Source organism: Acanthopagrus latus, chromosome 8 (assembly GCF_904848185.1).
Source record: "Acanthopagrus latus isolate v.2019 chromosome 8, fAcaLat1.1, whole genome shotgun sequence".
NCBI lineage: Eukaryota > Metazoa > Chordata > Actinopteri > Spariformes > Sparidae > Acanthopagrus > Acanthopagrus latus.
This window is the reverse complement of record NC_051046.1, coordinates 1,499,984-1,519,623: the sequence shown is the minus strand read 5'-3', so window position 1 is coordinate 1,519,623 and position 19,640 is coordinate 1,499,984. Positions and strand designations below refer to the sequence as shown.

Genomic DNA, 19,640 nt, shown 5'->3' with positions numbered 1-19,640 from the left:
GAGCCATTTTAGTTTGACTATCAGCTGCTTCAGATGTTCAGGAGAATGATGCAACACCGTTTTACTACAACGTTCCATCAGCATGGGGGTAAAATAAGAGAGGAAGAATAAATATATTTATAGCGTCACGCTGTCAGATCGTGTTGCTATTTGTCGTCTTTGTCTGCTGCTCAGCCTGTCAGCTTCGGCCTTTTTAAATATGTTTTTATTTTTGCAGCACAAAAACAAATCTTTACATGTTTATTGTATTGTGACAGAGGAAGACATCATGTATCTCATGAACTTGACAAACAGAACCGAAACTATCTGCATGAATTAAACCTTTAAATATATCTTTTGGTTTTTAGAGTAGACTGGCTGTAATCTCTTGATCGATCTCAGATCCGCTTCAGTTCACGTCTAAACGCAGACAGATTTTCTGGATATCGATGGAGAGAATAAACGTGTTTACCTCCAGAATCCAGGAGGCTTTGATTGGCTGATAAAAGTTCAATCAGTGTTAATAAATTGACCCGGGTCAGAGGGAGGGGAGGTTCTGCCGGCCCGACCGACCAGCCGTCATCTCATTCTGCTTTAATTACAAAATCCATTAAATGATTTCATTTTAATTAAAGCTGTCCTATCTCATTAAGATATGTTGATGAGGAGAGCTGGGCCCTCTCCCGGGCTTCTCTGTTTATCTCAGAATTAACCTCCGTCAGCAGCCGGCGAACAGTTTCCCAGCATGCATTTCAATGAGGGGTATCCATCAGACCACAGGGTCACTGAAACACACACCAACAGTTTACCGACGCTTTTAGTTTCTGCTATTGAATTTGATATAAATTCTGTGGTGAGAGGCAACTTGTTCCTAAAAACTACTCTTATCATCTGAAGTCTCTGAAAATGTGCTCGATGTTTTTATCTTCTCTCGCCTCGAATACTAAAAGTCTGTACGTGGGAGTGAGTGACTGATTCTGACATCATTCATTCACAAAGTAATTTTTACTCCTCTCGCTGTAACTCAAATATATACACATGAATATAAAATAAAATTCTTGAGATCTGGTTTTATTTCTCTGCTGTGTTTTGTAGCTTCAGTGTTTACTTATATTTGCGTGTCCTCTTTGATAAAGTCGTTGTGATTCACAAAAGCAGCACAGTGTCTTAGAAAAAGGCTGATCTACCAGAAGCTCACCGTGTTCCTGTACAGACTCCGAGGGACTCGAACCATCAACCCTGTTGCCGTGGTAACTGGCTCCGGTGTGACAGAGGGGTATTCTGCTCAGTTTAATCCGACTGTCAGCGTCCCAGCTGCTAATCCCTCCACGTAATGGAAGCTTATAGAGGTTTTTACTCAGTCAGACGCACACAAACATATGCAGGGATATAACACCTGTATGAACACAAACACACACACACGCATGTTTATATTACCAACAGAGTACTACGTCTTTCCACTATCTAAGAGGGGACTTCTGTTTCTGGTCATTTTGAAAAAAACTAGAATAGAAAAACTTCTTGTAAGGTCTTTTACCAGAACATTATTTCAATTGTATTCTTTTAATTATTTCAAATAACCGTCACACTGAAGTCAGAAACTGAGGAATCATTTTATTCAAGGTCAGAAGAAAAACAGACAAATAAACTTACATGTTTTGTGAATCATGAGACAGCAGGAGGAGCAGGTGAAGATTAATAGCTTTGACGCGGCCATAAAGCCGTAATATGTGTCCGATCCTCAATTATTTATATTCCAGTTGTCCGTAAGAATCCACTGATCAAAAGCATCAAAATGGTTTTTCATAAAATTATTCCAGGTTGTGAATATCGTCCTGTAAAGTCCATTTGTTTACCGTCTACCGACTTTGTTTGTCAAATAAAATCCAGACTTCGCCGGCCGTATGTTTATTTTCTCTAGTTCCTGTATGGTGTTGTTGGGTGTGCTTGTTTTCATCACTTTGCTGGCTACAAAACAAAAGTGTCCCCATCTTTTTCCGTTCAGTTTTCACCCCAGCACAGCCCGTGAAGTACATGGAGCGCTCCTTGTTTAAAGGGCCAATCGGCTTTGTCTACTGTTATTTGCCGCCTTAGTACAGGGATAGCGTTTTGGCTATCAACATGTCAATCACTCAGGCTTCTAGCCAATTATTTTACCTTTCCAACGATGGTAGGCGTGCCCAGGTCCGTTTTGTACGAGCCGAGGAATATCGCTGCGTCTGGCAGCTAGCGGGCTAACTTTGCGCAGCAGACGCACTCGCAGCGGACATTTAAATTTTAATGGACGGCAGTTTTCACAGTTTACAATGGCGAAATCCACAAAAAACACTAAATATGTCCGAGAAGAAGACCTGGAATGGATCATGGCATCATCTGATGAAACTGAAGACAGTGAGTAGGACTCTGAGAGAGAGGAGATGTTTGCTAAGGGCCTCGACGACATGTTAGATCGGTGAGTACCGTTATCATTGATGATGTTTGATTGATTTATTTAGCCATGAGTGAGATTTGAATGAAAGTTAGTGGGAAGGGGTTCTTATGCTTACAGTGAACAGTCCAGTATACATTAGCATTTCATAAATGACGCTAAATGTTTAGGGCCCCAGGGGCTAATTAGCCTAGCTAGCTAGCCTCAACTACTCAACCATAGCTATGTAATCCTTGTAATTCTGTCCTATGATGTAATTCTCTTTGAGCCTCTAATTCCTTTTTATTTAGATTTTTTTTATTATCAAGCTTGTAAACAAATTGAATTAGATCTTTTTCACTGACCGGACACTGGGAATATTCCCCCAATTCAATTATTCTGTTTATGTACGGTTACTTTCCTGATGTTTTTGTGTAATATGTAATATCATATATCTGTGTTTATTTATTTCCTATGTAAATAGCACCCTATTGAATTGCATTTATATATTTTTTCATTTTTCATTATATTTGGTAACATTTGTGCATTGCATTGTGTTTTGTAGGACACAGTCTGAAGACAGTGACGTGGATTGGGAGCCTGAAAGTGAGGCAGTCAGACGCCCAACCCCCTCTCCTGCTGAAGGCGGTCATCAGAAGTGCCAACGATCCTCCTCTGCATCCACCAGTGCTACCTCCCCCGCTGCGCACATACAGTATTAGTATATTGAAAGATAATAAAAGCCTTGTTTGAAATTCACTTCAGTATGTCATTTTTGTATAATGGTTACTATTCTGTAGAGTCTTGTCGCATGACAATATCTCAATATGGCCACCTAGAAGTGTGTGGAAACCCCTCCAACCACCCATCAAATGAATGTGTGAAAACATTATGTTTTGAATCATGGAGGAAGGCTTTATAGTCACCAAAATGCTTCAGTAATGTTTCCAGTGTCACAGAAGTGAGAAAAAACATTTGGCACAATTTGGCCATTTGGAGACGTTTTGGAGAGGTTTGTGGACGCCAGTGACACCACAAACTAAAAACTCCATAACTCCCATAAGGTTAGGCCTAGAAGTCTGAAATTTCATCCAGGTGTAGTTGACAAGATGTAGAAGGTATGTGGTATATTGCCATATGCCTTACCTAAAGCACATCTGAGTTATTGTTATTCAAAAATGACCTATTTTTTTCGAAGAAAAAAAAATGTTTTAGAGCCATGTTTGAACTGATGTCATTTAGGTTGTGTGTATGGTACATGCTGGGTAAGCACATTGTCAGAAACTAGAGGTTCTCAGCTAATAGGTTGAATTACGTGACTTTTAATTCAAACAACATGTTGACGAAATTTTTATGTTGACAAGTCATTTTTAAAATAAAACATCTACAGAGCTCGTATAACGGTGCAGAATAAAAGTCTAAAGATCCTAAAGGTCCCATATTACACTGATTTTCATCAGTTTCACACAGCTGTCAGAGGTCCAACAACACCGTATTTAATATGTATTGTCACAAACCCATCTGTGGTCCTGCACCTTTAAATGATAATAAGCTCCATCTGTCAACGCCCACTTGCTACGCTAACCGTAGCATGCACTAATATTATGGTGGATATATATATATATATATATATATATATATATATATATATATATATATATATATATATATATATATATGTATCAGCACATGTTTCCAGACTTTTTACTGTGACATCCAAGCTCCATCGTAACATTATTAACATTAAACTCACTTCTAACACCATTGCATTGTGGACCGAAGCGGAGCTAACTAGTGAGCCAGTTTCCAGCTGACTTCACCAGACTCGTAGGAAACTGTAAATACTATCAAACCGCGGTGACACTTTTCAGTGGCTCGGGTGCAGTTACTTGGTCCGGTATGGTTTGGACTGATCCTTTTACGAGGGTCAGTGTTGAGGCAAAGCAGCTTTGTACTGACCCTCGTTACTGAAGCAGTCTGATGTGAAGCGATTAGCACACACACACAAACAAGCTAACACGAACCGCAGCCGGCATTTCTTAAAATATGAAAAGCAACCACTGTCTCTTCTGTTGTTCTGTAGCTGGGACAGAATATAGACACTGATGTTGATTTATACAACCAAGAACAGAGCAATTTCTGTGTCTAGCTTTGAGCGACAACATTGAGAAACTCTGCTGTCTCACTGCTGGACACACCGAACTTCACCTCGGGGATGAACGCCTCCTCTCAGATATCTCCTGTCACCGCTCAGAGGAGGTCGGACTATGATAATGACTCCTTTTGTTACATCTTTAAAGATTCAACATCCTGGATATTTATATATATTTTTAGCTGCAACACAATGTTGTTCGTCACCATCCAGCCGCCTCACTGTCTTCTCTGATCCAAAACCGAGCCCCGTCCAATCAGGTGCAGCGCTGTGCACTCTGGGTGTTGTAGTCTTTCTACCTTTTGAGTAGAAGTGAACACCACAGTCCTTTTACTCTGTTTTCTCTGCTCATGTTGCATCAAGTTAAAAAATATTTGTCTTTCTACTGCAGAGAGAGAAAGTTTTATTTAAGTCTTTCCAGAGATGAAATACTTCTTTACCTGCTCTGTTCCACTGTCACACACACCTTCAGAGGTGATATCTTCACTTCATCCCAAGTGAAAATGTATGGAAACATCCTCTGAGTGAAAGTGTGTGTGAAGGTGTGTAGGTGTGTGTTAGTATCAGGATCAGAGAACGACAGCTTTCCTCTGTTCCAGTCCAGATTCACTCTGATCCTCTGGAGCTTCTTCTGCACGACGAGATCAGTAGATGGAGCTGATGGTGAAAACACTGAGTATTCACCTTCGTAAAACATTATTCTCCATAATCCAGACTGTATGAGTCTCTTCCTCCGGACAGACTCTGCTAACACACCCAGTATCCAGCATGTACTGTCTCCAACCTCGACGTCCCAGCTGTGAGTCCCTGAGTTAAAGCCCTCAGATCCCAGGACAGACCTGTAATAATCAAACCTCTCTGGATTATCAGGAAGCTTCTGTCTCTGTCCTCCTCTCACACTGCTCAGATCTTCAGACAGGATGAGTACTGGATGAGCAGTGTTTGGGTCCAGAACCACAGGAGTGTAGGAGACCATGTCCTTCATCTTGTTCCAGATGTTGAAGCTCAGGTTGCCCAGGTGTTTGGCCTGGTCTATCAGAGCTCCTGAGGGCAGCTGTGGATCCTCCAGCAGGGGGCGCTGCTGGACTCTTTCCACTGCAGCCTTGTAGTTGTGCAGGAATGAGACGTCTTCAGCTCTCAGCTGCTCCTCTGTGGCTCTGACTGTGTGTGAAAGAGCTGCTATCTCTCTGCTCAGAGCCTCCATCTTCTCCTTCATCATCTGACTCTTCTGCTCCTCTTCCTCCCTCAGTGCAGCCATCCTGGCCTCCTCTTCCTCTGCTAGAAACTGGTGCAGCTTCTTAAACTGATCCTTAATCTGCCTCTCTGTGTGTCGGGCCTGGACCTTCATGTGTTCTGCTGTCTGATCAAACTTCACTTTAACTTCTTCAAAAACCTTTAACTTCTCCTTTAAAGGCTTCAGAGTTTCCTGAAGTTCCTTCTTGTGTTGTCGTGCAGCTTCATCGATGGGTCTGAATCTGTGGTTGGTGTGTTGTTCTGAGTCTCTGCAGATGTGACACACCGGCTGCTGATGGTCCAGACAGAAGAGTTTGAGTTCCTCAGAGTGCCGACTGCAGAGATCCTCTGAAGCTCTCTGATCTCTGTCCTGTAAGAAGGTCTCACACAGGTTCTTTAACGTCAGACTTACAGGTGGATGATCCCTTGAAGATCTTCTCTTACAGACTGGACACTCCCGTGTTCGTCTCTCTGTCCACCAGCTCTGCAGACAGTCTTTACAGAAGCTGTGGCTACATGACAGAACGACAGGCTCTCTGAAGACATCATGACACACCGGACAGCAGAGATCCTCCTCTAACCTGGAAGCCATTTTGTCTCTGAGTGACGCTGTGAAGACAGCAGACAGTACAGTCAGTCACAGCTCCACTTCCTCCTTCACTTCACTGAAGTTTACTTTCAGTTCTGGTTCTGGTCGGACTCACCTTCAGTGTGTGGAGCGTCTGCAGTGTTGTAGTTTCCTCCTCCTCTCTCCTGTAGATGAACTCACTCAGAGGACGTTGTTAGTTCAGTCTGAAGGAGGATCTGATCGTCTGTCTGTGGTTCTGTACTAAAGAGACACACACACACACACACACACACACACACACACAAACTGTTTCCTGGTTTGTCTCGTGCGAGTCAGATGTGGGCGGAGCTTTGTCAGCCCTCTGCTGAATGCTGTTGGTTCATGTGACTCAGAGGAGTGTTTCACACTGAAGTATGAACACGAGGAAGTAAATCATGTTTCAGTCCTCAACATCAATCTTTACTTTTTGTTGTATTATTAGTAACTTTGTTTCCGTTTTCATTTCATCCACTGTCTTTATTCATTGTGTGGTTATTTTATGAAGAGAGAAACAGCAGAGAGAGATTCAGTTCTTCAGTCAACAACATCACATGAACCCAAACTGAGACGTCGACCTCAAATATAGAACGACTCGTCCTCACTGAACAGACGACTGACAGCAGAGTTCAACTGATGGAGACTGAAAACACACAGAACCAGAATCATTCTGGCTTTATTACATCAAAAGGGGGAAAAAAGGTTCATACACAGTATTTTCAATCATTTAATATAATTGTTTAATTACAAACATTTTATATATTTACAAAACGTTGATTTTATTGTTTGGAAACTTTATAATCTGGACAAGTTTGGATCTGAACAGTGAAAAATGTTGTTAATTGATTTGTTTATTTGTGCCCATCCTTTATTCTGTTCTTCAAACACACACACACACACGCTGTCACATTAAGATCAGAAACTAAAAATATTTTTACTCATGAAAAGGTCGACAACAGAAACACAAAGCAAACTGTCAAACTAAAAACAACAAGAACAGAAAAATGAACATCTGTGTTTTGTGCATAATGAGACAGCAGGAGGAGCAGCTGAAGATTAACAGGCTGAATTCTGTGATTTTTACATGTTGACGACATTTTTATGTTGACAAATAGTTTTAAAATAAAACATCTACAGAGCTCGTAGAACGCTGCAGAATAAAAGTCTCTTTTCCTTAAAAACATTATTATGATTGTGAATAAATGATTTTTAAATGTTCGTCAGGTCCAAATTAATGGTTCTGTTTATCTCTGTGTCAGAATGTCAGAACTTTATTCAGAACTTTCTCTGAGCCAAAACCGAGCCCCGTCCAATCAGGTGCAGCGCTGTGCACTCTGGGTGTTGTAGTCTTTCTACCTTTTGAGTAGAAGTGAACACCACAGTCCTTTTACTCTGTTTTCTCTGCTCATGTTGCATCAAGTTAAAAAATATTTGTCTTTCTACTGCAGAGAGAGAAAGTTTTATTTAAGTCTTTCCAGAGATGAAATACTTCTTTACCTGCTCTGTTCCACTGTCACACACACCTTCAGAGGTGATATCTTCACTTCATCCAAAGTGTAAATGTATGGAAACATCCTCTGAGTGAAAGTGTGTGTGAAGGTGTGCAGGTGTGTGTTAGTATCAGGATCAGAGAACGACAGCTTTCCTCTGTTCCAGTCCAGATTCACTCTGATCCTCTGGAGCTTCTTCTGCACGACGAGATCAGTGAGTAGAGCTGATGGTGAAAACACTAAGTATTGACCTTCGTAAAACTTTATTCTCCATAATCCAGACAGTGTGTGTCTCTTCCTCTGGACAGACTCTGCTAACACACCCAGTGACCAGACTCTACTGTCTCCAACCTCGACGTCCCAGCTGTGAGTCCCTGAGTTGAAGCCCTCAGATCCCAGGACAGAGCAGAAGATATCCAACCTCTCTGGATTATCAGGAAGCTTCTGTCTCTGTCCTCCTCTCACACTGATCAGATCTTCAGACAGGATGAGTTCTGGATGAGCAGTGTTTGGGTCCAGAACCACAGGAGTGTAGGAGACCATGTCCTTCATCTTGTTCCAGATGTTGAAGCTCAGGTTGCCCAGGTGTTTGGCCTGGTCTATCAGAGCTCCTGAGGGCAGCTGTGGATCCTCCAGCAGGGGGCGCTGCTGGACTCTTTCCACTGCAGCCTTGTAGTTGTGCAGGAATGAGACGTCTTCAGCTCTCAGCTGCTCCTCTGTGGCTCTGACTGTGTGTGAAAGAGCTGCTATCTCTCTGCTCAGAGCCTCCATCTTCTCCTTCATCATCTGACTCTTCTGCTCCTCTTCCTCCCTCAGTGCAGCCATCCTGGCCTCCTCTTCCTCTGCTAGAAACTGGTGCAGCTTCTTAAACTGATCCTTAATCTGCCTCTCTGTGTGTCGGGCCTGGACCTTCATGTGTTCTGCTGTCTGATCAAACTTCACTTTAACTTCTTCACAAACCTTTAACTTCTCCTTTAAAGGCTTCAGAGTTTCCTGAAGTTCCTTCTTGTGTTGTCGTGCAGCTTCATCGATGGGTCTGAATCTGTGGTTGGTGTGTTGTTCTGAGTCTCTGCAGATGTGACACACCGGCTGCTGATGGTCCAGACAGAAGAGTTTGAGTTTCTCAGAGTGCCGACTGCAGAGATCCTCTGAAGCTCTCTGATCTCTGTCCTGTAAGAAGGTCTCACACAGGTTCTTTAACGTCAGACTTACAGGTGGATGATCCCTTGAAGATCTTCTCTTACAGACTGGACACTCCCGTGTTCGTCTCTCTGTCCACCAGCTCTGCAGACAGTCTTTACAGAAGCTGTGGCTACATGACAGAACGACAGGCTCTCTGAAGACATCATGACACACCGGACAGCAGAGATCCTCCTCTAACCTGGAAGCCATTTTGTCTCTGAGTGACGCTGTGAAGACAGCAGACAGTACAGTCAGTCACAGCTCCACTTCCTCCTTCACTTCACTGAAGTTTACTTTCAGTTCTGGTTCTGGTCGGACTCACCTTCAGTGTGTGGAGCGTCTGCAGTGTTGTAGTTTCCTCCTCCTCTCTCCTGTAGATGAACTCACTCAGAGGACGTTGTTAGTTCAGTCTGAAGGTGGATCTGATCATCTGTCTGTGGTTCTGTACTAAAGACACACACACACACACACACACACACACACACACACACACACACACACACACACACACACACACACACACACACACACACACCGACAAACTGTTTCCTGGTTTGTCTCAGGTGAGTCAGGTGTGGGCGGAGCTTTGTCAGCCCTCTGCTGAATGCTGTTGGTTCATGTGACTCAGAGGAGTGTTGCAGTCCAAAGTACTGATTTATTGCAGGAAATGTAATCTGATACACTTGTTGTTGTTGTTGGAGGGACTGGAGTCCAATCAGAACCAGAACCAGCACTGCCTGAACTGTAGTGTTCTCTATTATATTATTACTTACATTAAGGATGAATCATTTTCAAGATAAAATATTAACCTCAAAATATATTGACTTAAAAACATTTACTTGGCTCCAGTATCTTCTCGTTCTGTTTATTTGTTTTCCTGCCTCGATCCAAAAACTTTCTACAAACGTTTATTTAACATAACTAATGTAAGATCATTAGAGTCTTTATGAGAGGATTCAGACTGAGACACACAGATATTTGTCGTGTTGAGAGGCAGGAAGCAGTGAAACAGGTGTTTCTGTTACTTTAACACAGAGTCTGTTTTGTTCTCTTAATATTCATTTGACTCTGTAATTAAATCTACAGATATTTACAAAGAGTGTCCTCAGACTGAGAGTTCAGCCACACTGACTGGAGACAAACGCACCGTTTATGAGCCAAGGGCCAAATAATCAGCATTAAAGGGGTGGTACGTAGATTTGGAGGTGGACGATTGAAGTGGTTTTAATTATCTGCCAACAGGGAACTAAATGCAACGTGACTGTGATTCATAGAAATAAAAACTGGATTGATTTGATTAGATTTTACACCAGTGGTGAAAGTAAAAAAACTGCTTATTTACAGGATTTAGAGGAATCAACTGTTCTTCTGTCATGAACTCAACACACATAAACAAGTTAGATTTGCTTTGTGTTGATTAAACTTCTGAACTCATAAATATGAGTTTCTTTAGCCGGAAGTCTTTTGGCTTGAAATGATGTGTTGGATGAATGTAACTCATTAATTCAAGTCTTCATTTTCAGTGATGTGCATGGACCGAATAAAACATAATTAACACACAATAGGTGCTAAAATAACATTTTGACTGTGAGAACAACGAACAACACAGTGAGTTCAGTCAACTCATAGAAAACATGTTTTAAATGAACACGATCAGCTTGTTGGCAGATTTCCCAGCATGCATTGTTTGAGAGGTAAAACTTTGTGCTGCTTGTCTTCAACACGTTTCGAGAGAAGACGTAGTTCTTCTTCTTATCACAAAAACTAAAAAACGAACAATAATGGTTCAGACTGAATTCAGTCTTTATTTTATCAAACTTTAACACCTTCAATCAAAAATCTGTGAGTTGATTAAAATAAAGTCTTTGTGTAAATGTCAAAGTGAAGAAGCACCTGAAGTCTGCATGTGGTTCTCTGGGCTCGAAGCTTCAGACTGTATAATCATTAAACAAAGTGCAGCTCAGCCACATGTGGAGAAACAGCCGAAGGTTCAAAGTGACAGACTGGAGCGCCGCCTGGTGGAGAGCAGGAACACTGCAGGACTCACATCTCATCACACTGATGACAAATCTGACTCACAATTTATTCCAAAGTGATTTTTTATCCTGTAACAAAATCCATGAAAAGTTTTAAAGAACTTTCAAAGGCAAATGTTTTTGGTGAAGAAAGTTTTTGGCAAATATGCTGGATTTTAATTTAGTTTACTTCTTTAATCTTTAAGAATAAGAGCAGTTTTACAAGGTATTTTGACAGCGTGTTGTATTTAGTCAGTTTACAGATGAAGACTTGTGGAAAATATTTTAATAATCGTCTGATGTATCCAGCTGGCTTACATCATCAGTCTTCCATCATTTTATTTCTCTTCTCTTGTCTCTTACTGTCTGTTTTATATTGTCCTTCTCTTTTCTCTGCGCTGTGACGTTTCTACTTCCACTGATTAACTGCTTCTCACAACTTGAGTTGAAAAGTTGGCTGATATTTTTCCACATTTTTGTATCTTAAAAAGTGAATCAATTAAATTCTGACATTTACATAAAACTTTTAACTCAAACTGTTAAACTAATATTATTATTTGTCTTGAATGAACAGTATCACATTCAAAACAAGAACAAAATAAAGGTTTCTTGACTCGTGGCGTCAGTCATTCACAAACATCTAAAGTTTACGAAGACATTCCTATAGAGGAGATTACAGTTATGTGCATCCTCAGCCATCATCACACTTCATGTACTGTTTGTTTTTATGTGAGTATAGAGTTTGGATGTGCAGCAGCTGGAAGGTGTTTTCAGGGTCTTTCCAACATCTCCAGGTTCCTGCAGCTCTGTTTTCTGAGCTGATCATCACGGCGAGACACGGCTGCCCTGTCATCGAGCCGCCGCAACACATCGTCCAGCATGGCTGCAGGTTTAGGGTTTCAAAAGGAAAACTGTGGGTCGTTACAGTCGCTGTAATTGGAGCAGAAGTCACATTCCTGAGCCGCGGAGTGAATCTGAAAGAAGTGAAGCTGCTTTGTTGTGCAGACGATTAAAAGACGCTGCAGCCAGCTGACTTCTTCTAATCTGAAGCTCTATTTCTGAGGATGCTGATGGATCAAAAAGTGAAAGTGTGATCCAGATGTGGGAGTCGCTCTCCTCCTCCTCCTCCTCCTCCTCCTCCTCCTCCTCCTCCTCAAGCTCCCACCTCCAGGATATCTGAGCAGGAGGAGGGTGGAGGGAGAAATTTGGCAACTGCCCTTGAAAAGACAGAGACGGAGAGGAGATGATTCAGTTTCTGAGACGCAGCAGAGGACTCACACTGAGCTGATCTGCAGTCTGCTGACACTCCATCAGGATCACGTTCATCAGGATGAAGATGGAGGTTTTGTTCAGGATGAAGACGGTCGGTGTCGTCGTGTTGATGCTGTGTCTTCATCACGTGTCCTTCTCTTCTGCTCAGGTGAGTCCAGGTGACTCTGACAACAGACTGAGGTTTGTTACGCTGCTTCTACTGACGGACGCCCGCAAATTCACTTCATCAGAACCCAGAAAGTTTACTGAGTCTGATCAGGAACATTCAGTAATCTCATCACTTCAGATACACGCAGATTAAAGCACAGTTTAAAACAACAACAAATGTTTATTTTTATTGTCTTTTCCCTGTTTTATTGTGAAATGATGTCACTTTAACTTCCTCCTGATGCTAAAATCCTTCAAATGAAAGAAAAATATCACGTGTTGAACTGTGATGAAGAATCACAGCGAGGCTTTTCTTCTTCTTTTGAGGGGTTAACGGTCGAAGTGAACTTCTGTGTTAGATGAGACTTACATGGTACAATTTAATTCATTTAATTTAGTTTTCCATGTCAACTAACGACAAAATCAATAATTACCTAATATTGATCCAGATAAACAGACGTAATCAGAACATTTATTCAGTTTATTCAGTCATGAAGACAAAGAGAGTTTGATCATTTTCATTTATAATCTAACTGCTGCATTTTTATTTAATTCTGATCTTGTGACATATTTTGTGATTCATCTTTACGTTGATGTTTTTCAAGAATGTTTTGTTAAAGCGACCTTCAGTTCTGAGGCTTTTCTTTTCAAATAAACCATAAAAACCTGATTAGAAAATGTGTTTGAAATGTGACAGAAATCCAACGTTTTATCTTTATTTTAACAGATAAAAACACGTTTTAATAGTTATAACTTAATGGAATAGAGGAAGTGTTGTTATCTTACATTATAAAAGTTGTATGACTGTTAGCAGCTGCTACACGCTGATGAGCAGCAAGTCAAGAGGACGGAATCACTGAAGGGACAAAAATCATACGGCTTTCGTCTCGCTGACGAGCAGTTTGTGGTAAAACTTGTTCTGAAAATTACAAACAAAACAGTTTGATGCCTGAAATGAATGTTTGTTGATTTCAGATGATTTTGATGAATCAGAGGAAAAGATAAATAAACTTACTGAATGTAATGAAGTTGTCATAAATCATGTTGCTGAAAGTAGATTAATTTCTTTAAACAGTCACAGCAGCCGTCGCATCAAATCTAAAACATCGACCTGAAATAAGATTTAATTTTCTGGAATATTTAATGAACTCCAGTTTTACGTTGAGGTTTCCGTCACCAGATTTCTGCTCCAACACGCTGAACTCAGGTTCACCTCGTCAGTTTCCAGCTCTGAGGGAAACAAACCACAGAGAAACACAAACGCACAGCTTCACTCTGCGGCGGCGGCGTTGTGACGTGTTGTTTTGAGCGCCGTGTTTCAGCCGTCAGTGTGAGGTCAGCGGCCGGCTCACCAACAATTATCAGTCAGGTGTGAGCGCAGCGGGCCGCGGCTCTGAAAACCTCACCTCTATGTATAGACCTCACACCTGACACACACTGCAGACTGGAGACAGACGGCTGCTGGTCGTCTGGAGGCTTCTTCTTCCTCCTCCTCTGCTTCTGTTAGATAACTGGACGAGTGCAGACAGTGAGGGGAAGGTTTCCCTCCTCATGAGACACCAGATCAACCAGGATCATTTTAGGTTGTGAGGAAGCTGTTAAAGGAAGAGTTCAGTCATCGTCTCCTCCCTCCGCGCTGATGAAAAGTCATTTCTGGAGCTTCACAGAGAAACAGAGTCGCAGCACTCGTCAAAAACCGACACTTTGGGATTGCAGGGCAGGTCGGCTAAACATCAGGATACGAGGACTTGACCTGAGCACCACAGAGACCTGCTGTGTCTCAGTTCAGGTCTGCAACCTTCAGAGGAGCATCTGAAGTCTGTCCCAGTCTGAAGGCTCCTCCAGAGGCTCCTTCTTCTCCCTGTTTCTGAAGGATGAACCGCTACGATCCTTCGTGGCCTCATATATCCCAAGATTCTTTGCGCAGCCGATAAAGAAGAAAGAAAGAGAGTAAATGGCGACATCGCGTGGCGTAGATCGTCACTTTCGCGAGCCTGGGCGCCAGAAATCATGACGTAAGAGTAAAATATCTGGTGACGCAACCAGGAAATGCTCCAGAGGCTCGACCGTCACATTTAACAACAGCTGACCAGGTTAACAAGGTCTCTGAAGGACTCGCCTTCACAGACCACAGAGGCCGAGTCCTTCAGAGGACGCAGACCCTGAACTGAGACACAACACAGGTGTGCTCACCTGATGTCCTCCAGCAGCAGCAGTCTGTCCTCTAACGTCTCCTCGTCTCCTCCACAGGAGTGTCCCTCCACCCACGACCTGGTGAACTCGCTGCGTCAGGTGGAGAAGATGTTGGCGGTCCACGAGGCGTCGTACCAGCAGGGCCTGCGCTCCCTCAGGAAGAAGATCAGCGCTCTGCACAACAGCACCATGGCCATCTTCAAGACCGGCGGTGAGAAACGAAACACCTCGACATTGATCCTGCTGCAAACACAAGTTCTGTTTCTGTCATCGTGTTGTAATGTGAGGACGGTTACAGTCTCCTCACAGATAATCAATCATCAGATAATCAATCATCAGTGTGACCTAAGTGATTAATAAATCCTGACTGACGTGGGAATGATTTTATCTCTGAGGAAAGTCTAGACTAGTCGGTCGTTTCCCTGCTATTCACTGAAAGACGAACACAGAGAGTTTGATTTAAAAACTGGCTCCACCGCTGGTTCTGACAGTGTTCTTCCACTGTCGATCTGATTGGTTAAGTTAGCCGGGTGGTTCGTCCAATCACCTGTCAGGTATTTTTTGAAAAGTGGCGGCCATTTTCCTTCACACGACTTCCTTCACAGTTGAGGCAGATTCAGTGATGGAGATCGCAGCACATTAAACACTGAGGGTTTAATCCTTCACGTTCGGGAGGTAAATGTCTGTCTGCTCGCAGCATCCTGCACCAAACCAGAACCGCCCGCTCACGGCCGCCGACTGGGCCGAGTGTTTGGCATCGGACACGAGGTCCACTTCCTGTGCAAGCCTGGCTACGAGCTGATTGGCCCGCGGACCCGAGTGTGTCTGGAGTCTCTGAGGTGGAGCGGCCAGCAGCCAATGTGCCGACGTAAGAACTGATACTGGACCGTCACTGTGGTACTGAGAACCGGTTCAGCACCAGCAGGTTTTACTTAGGTCTTGTTTTTCTTTTCAGGCCTCAACACCGGCAACTCCTTGGCCTCCTTCTCTCCTGCAGCTCCGTCCTCCTCCTTCCCTGCCTCTGCTGCTCTGTCAGCATCCTCCTCCTCCTCTTCACCTTCTCCCCTCTCCTCCTTATCGCCCACGACTTCCTCCCCGTCCTCCTCCGTCCGTCCGTCTCACTGCACTCACTTCCTGGGCTCCACCCGCTGCACCTGCGACGTGGGTTTCACCATATCAGGCCGTGACAACAACATCTGCACAGGTATTAAATATTTCTGACCAGTGATTCCGATTCTCAGAACTTCTGCTGAGAGTTCTTTGTGTTCCAGATATCGACGAGTGCCGTCTGTTCCCTCTGGGTCAGCCGGGTCGGCTCTGCGTCCATCAGTGTGTCAACACTCCTGGCAGCTTCCACTGCTTCTGTCCAGCCGGCTACGACCTCGCCAGAGATGGCCGCAGCTGCACAGGTCAGGGCTCACAGGTCATCCTATCAGCTCGGTGGGATCCTGACAGACGAGTGGACTTTGTCTTTGTAACGTTCGTCTCTGTCCTTCTGTGTTCAGACATCGACGAGTGTGAAAACCGGATGCACAACTGCACGGCAGAGCAGCTGTGTGTCAACACCTTCGGAGGGTTCCAGTGTGTGACGGTGGAGTGTCCTCACATGAGGAACGCCACGTACATCAAGACGTCGCCGATGTAAGATGATACCGTCCTGACTCACGTCGCTGCCTGGCAGCTTTCATCTGAGCTTTGCATTTTCCCTCCAAAGACAAACAGAAGTAGTTCATGTTCAGGTTCATGTCATTTTACTGCAGAGATCCATCAAACACAGCCGACATGTTTCTGGCTCCTCTGGCCACATCACTTAGAAACAGGACCTTGTTACTTCTCAGTGAGCTGCTGAACATTAAACACTGGAAATCAGCTCTCCTGTGTTGGCTTTTAGAGCAGCGAAGAAGAATTGAGTTCTGGTGTGACTTTAAGCAGAGCTAACTGGAGAGAAGTATCACGTACTCATCGATACTGAGACCTGAATTTTCTGCAATATTGGCGACGTGTGGTATCGACGTAAGATTCTGCTGTCAGATCGGAACAATTAAAAACTAAATGTTCAGCTTTCTGTTTGCATGTTTCACACAGACTGACCCAACAGGTGTGAACAGATCCAGAACTCTGAGTTTGACTTTGAGAGGAGTTTCACACCGTGACAGGAAACACTGTTCACTTTCTAACCAGCTGGTAGCTAAACAACCGGCTGAGCTTCAGAGATCAGACTACAGTGAAGTTGCAAACAAAGTCAGTAGAGAAACAATGAAAACTGGGTAGATGAGACAAAGAAACCCACAAAACTTCTCACCTCAAAAGATAAAATGTAAATGACAGGGAGAGCGATGGAGAGAGATTTGAAAACAATACGTTTCACCTCCGTATCGCCCACTTCCTTTTCTCCACCCGACACTTAGCTTCCCTCCTCCAGCAGCGACCGGCTGACAGTCAGTCTGAGGTTTGGCCTCAGCTGATCAGCTGCTGGCTGTCAGAGGCGTTAAAACATGTTTGTGGGCGAGGACAGCAGCTAAATGTGTTTACCAGAGCGGGTGTGATTTATTACTGCAGCTGAATCATAATTGTGTGTTTTAATAATGCAGGGAGGGTGATGCTGTGGAGGGCAGACTCTCCAGGGTCAGCTACAGGTTGAGGGTCATGTGTAGTGTTGGAGAAGATCTCAGGTCCAAAATCAAGACACCTGCAAAGCCGTAAAGCTCCAGGTGATGTAAATCCTGTCACCTGTCCAGGTGAGCCGCCAACAAACATGTCCGACTACACGGACACGGATACACAGAATCATTTACTCTGTGTTTGTTTCCCTTTCGGAGAATATCAGGCTCAGAAAACAGAATATGTGAGCAGGGTTTAGTTTCAGGAGACGATGGTTTGTTCAAATCACTTTGGGATGTGATTTGATTTGATTTCTCCAAACTGGGCGACACAAAAACAAACAGAGTCTCTGGAGAACTGCAGCGATTCAGAGGAGAAGAAGAAGAGGAGGAGGAGGAGGAGGAGGAAGAATAAATTCCCTCCCGTTAAACCACAACCGCAGATCATTGAAGATATAAATAAAGTTTTTGCTGACTGATGTCTAACCAGTAATTCCCTTTGCTGGATAATACACCATGTACCATGAGCCGAGCAGGCGGTGGTGCCCAACAATCATCCTTCAGTTAAAGTAAAGATATCATGTTTAATTATGAGTTTCATATCAGCGACAGTACAAACAAACAAACAAGTTAATAAACTGGCACTTATCAAGTTTTGCCAACTCACCAGCTCAGTGCTCAGATTCCCAAATGTCACCAGATCCAAACATACAAACATATTTAGTCCACAACACAATATTTCATGATTAAAAAAAGCTTTTTAAGTTTTGATGAAGCAGCAGCAGTTTGATTGACAGGTTCATTTGAGCAGATACGAGCTTCTACGCCCGTCTGAGATCCTACAACAGCCAATGAGTGATCACGTAGCCTAATGCTCCTCCCTCTCTTCTCTCCTGAGCCAATCACACACCGGCCTCAGAGCTTCCGATGAAAGAACAGAGGCTGGAGGAAAGTCGACTGACTCGACTCCTTAATCAATATTATTTCCCCCGTTGTGTTTCCAGGCGCTGTGAGAGGAACCCGTGCATGCTGGGAGATAAAGGCTGCACTCAGGCTCCGAGCTCCATCTCCTTCCACTTCCTGGCGGTGGTGTCCAACATGTCAGCACCTCGCGTCCTGTTCCGGGTGTCCGCGGCCCGCGTGCTGGGTGACACGCTGCGGTTCGGCCTGGCCGGCGGCCGTGGGCGGGGCCACTTCAGCGTGCAGCGGTCCGGGCGGCAGACGGGGACCCTCCTCCTGGTGACGCCCATCAAGGGTCCCGCCGCTCTGGAGGCCGAGGTGGAGATGAGCGAGCTGGAGCACAACTCCCTGCTGGGGCGCTACCTCACCAAGGTCACGCTGTTCGTGTCTCCGTATGAGTTCTAGAGGGACGAGCGATGAGCGCCGGGTTCATCAGGGTCCAACTGGGTCTGGTACCATTTTTATAGTCAGTTAAACTAGTGGAGAACTTTTACAGTCCAACTGAAATCTCAATTGTCCTTTACAGAAGTCAAAAATCATGTCAGAGTGATTACTGAATATATTGTTGATGTTTCTGGGTAATTTTATGGCCAAATTGCTGCTGAGCAGCTTCCAGAGGACCGACCGGGGGTCCAGATCCAAGGCAACATCTTTGGGGTGTAAACTAAGACGTCCATGTTTGTAGATACGTTAGCCAGCGAAAAGAAGACATGTTCAGTCTCCTAATGAAATAACATGCACTGAAACTGCAGCAGGACTTAGTGTTGATTGTGGAGCCACAAGATAAAATCTGATTTTTGTATTGAACACAATATCAACACGTCAAATTCTCAGAACATTAGTCACACCAGCATTCTTTCATCTACGAGGGGATTTAACCCGAGCTGTGACTTGTGACGTGATGATGAAAGTGAGAATCTTTCCGAGGTTGAGGAGAAGGAGGGACGTCAAACCACTGAGTGTTTCTGACTCGCCGCATCTGTTGAGCTTCTTCTGTTTGACTGTAACTCTGTTTATAATCTGTGTTCATGTAGACGATGTGCGAGTTAAACCCAACAGAAGATTTTCACAATCACAGAAGAATCAAACGATAAAGAGTTGGTTCTGTCGGTCAGGACGACCGGCAGCTGTGTGGGCTGTAAAAGATTTTTTTTAGTAACTAAATGAATAATTTGTGGCTCTGATGCATCATCGTGACAGTCCAGTCGCAGGAAGTCGCTCAAACATTTAAAACTATTTGTTCTTCTGCAGCAGATTAAAACGTTTTTAATCCAGATTTTGTTGTGAGGATTCTGTAAATGTTGTTGAGGATGTAAAAAGATCACGAGGGATTTATCTTTGAGAAACAGTCGCTCGCTCTGTCAGATGAACTTATAATAAAGCTGTGGCAGGATGTTTGCTGTCTG

General features: G+C 43.7%; 3 protein-coding genes across 4 annotated transcripts; 1 reads left to right on the top strand and 2 right to left on the bottom strand.

The window, feature by feature from the left end:
- Nucleotides 1-4,562: 4,562 nt before the first annotated feature.
- Nucleotides 4,563-6,629, bottom strand: LOC119023708 (nuclear factor 7, brain-like). The gene is made up of 2 exons (XM_037105807.1): nucleotides 6,476-6,629; nucleotides 4,563-6,380 (listed from the first exon to the last, which is right to left on the bottom strand). The coding sequence occupies exon 2, from the start codon at nucleotides 6,361-6,363 to the stop codon at nucleotides 4,975-4,977; it is 1,389 nt and encodes a 462-aa protein (XP_036961702.1). The 5' UTR covers nucleotides 6,364-6,380; nucleotides 6,476-6,629; the 3' UTR covers nucleotides 4,563-4,974.
- A 965-nt stretch (nucleotides 6,630-7,594) lies between these two features.
- Nucleotides 7,595-10,959, bottom strand: LOC119025154 (nuclear factor 7, brain-like). 2 transcript variants are annotated; one of them, XM_037108550.1, is made up of 3 exons: nucleotides 10,941-10,959; nucleotides 9,370-9,494; nucleotides 7,595-9,274 (listed from the first exon to the last, which is right to left on the bottom strand). In XM_037108550.1, the coding sequence occupies exon 3, from the start codon at nucleotides 9,255-9,257 to the stop codon at nucleotides 7,869-7,871; it is 1,389 nt and encodes a 462-aa protein (XP_036964445.1). In that variant the 5' UTR covers nucleotides 9,258-9,274; nucleotides 9,370-9,494; nucleotides 10,941-10,959; the 3' UTR covers nucleotides 7,595-7,868. The 2 variants fall into 2 exon arrangements, with proteins under 2 accessions (XP_036964445.1, XP_036964443.1); XM_037108548.1 differs by lacking the exon at nucleotides 10,941-10,959 and having other exon boundaries at nucleotides 9,370-9,794.
- Nucleotides 10,960-14,491: 3,532 nt separating this feature from the next.
- Nucleotides 14,492-19,640, top strand: LOC119024132 (fibulin-7-like). Its single transcript, XM_037106618.1, has 7 exons — nucleotides 14,492-14,496; nucleotides 14,689-14,885; nucleotides 15,285-15,542; nucleotides 15,630-15,878; nucleotides 15,946-16,083; nucleotides 16,180-16,315; nucleotides 18,279-19,640. The coding sequence occupies exons 1-7, from the start codon at nucleotides 14,492-14,494 to the stop codon at nucleotides 18,637-18,639; spliced, it is 1,344 nt and encodes a 447-aa protein (XP_036962513.1). The 3' UTR covers nucleotides 18,640-19,640.

Coding starts and splice junctions, on each gene's coding strand:
- LOC119023708 (XM_037105807.1), bottom strand. CDS start 6,363: ATGGCTTCCAGGTTAGAGGAGGATCTCTGCTGTCCGGTGTGTCATGAT.
- LOC119025154 (XM_037108550.1), bottom strand. CDS start 9,257: ATGGCTTCCAGGTTAGAGGAGGATCTCTGCTGTCCGGTGTGTCATGAT.
- LOC119024132 (XM_037106618.1), top strand. Junction 14,886..15,284: donor GGCCATCTTCAAGACCGGCG/GTGAGAAACGAA, acceptor TTCACAGTTGAG/GCAGATTCAGTGATGGAGAT. Junction 15,879..15,945: donor TGACAACAACATCTGCACAG/GTATTAAATATT, acceptor TTTGTGTTCCAG/ATATCGACGAGTGCCGTCTG.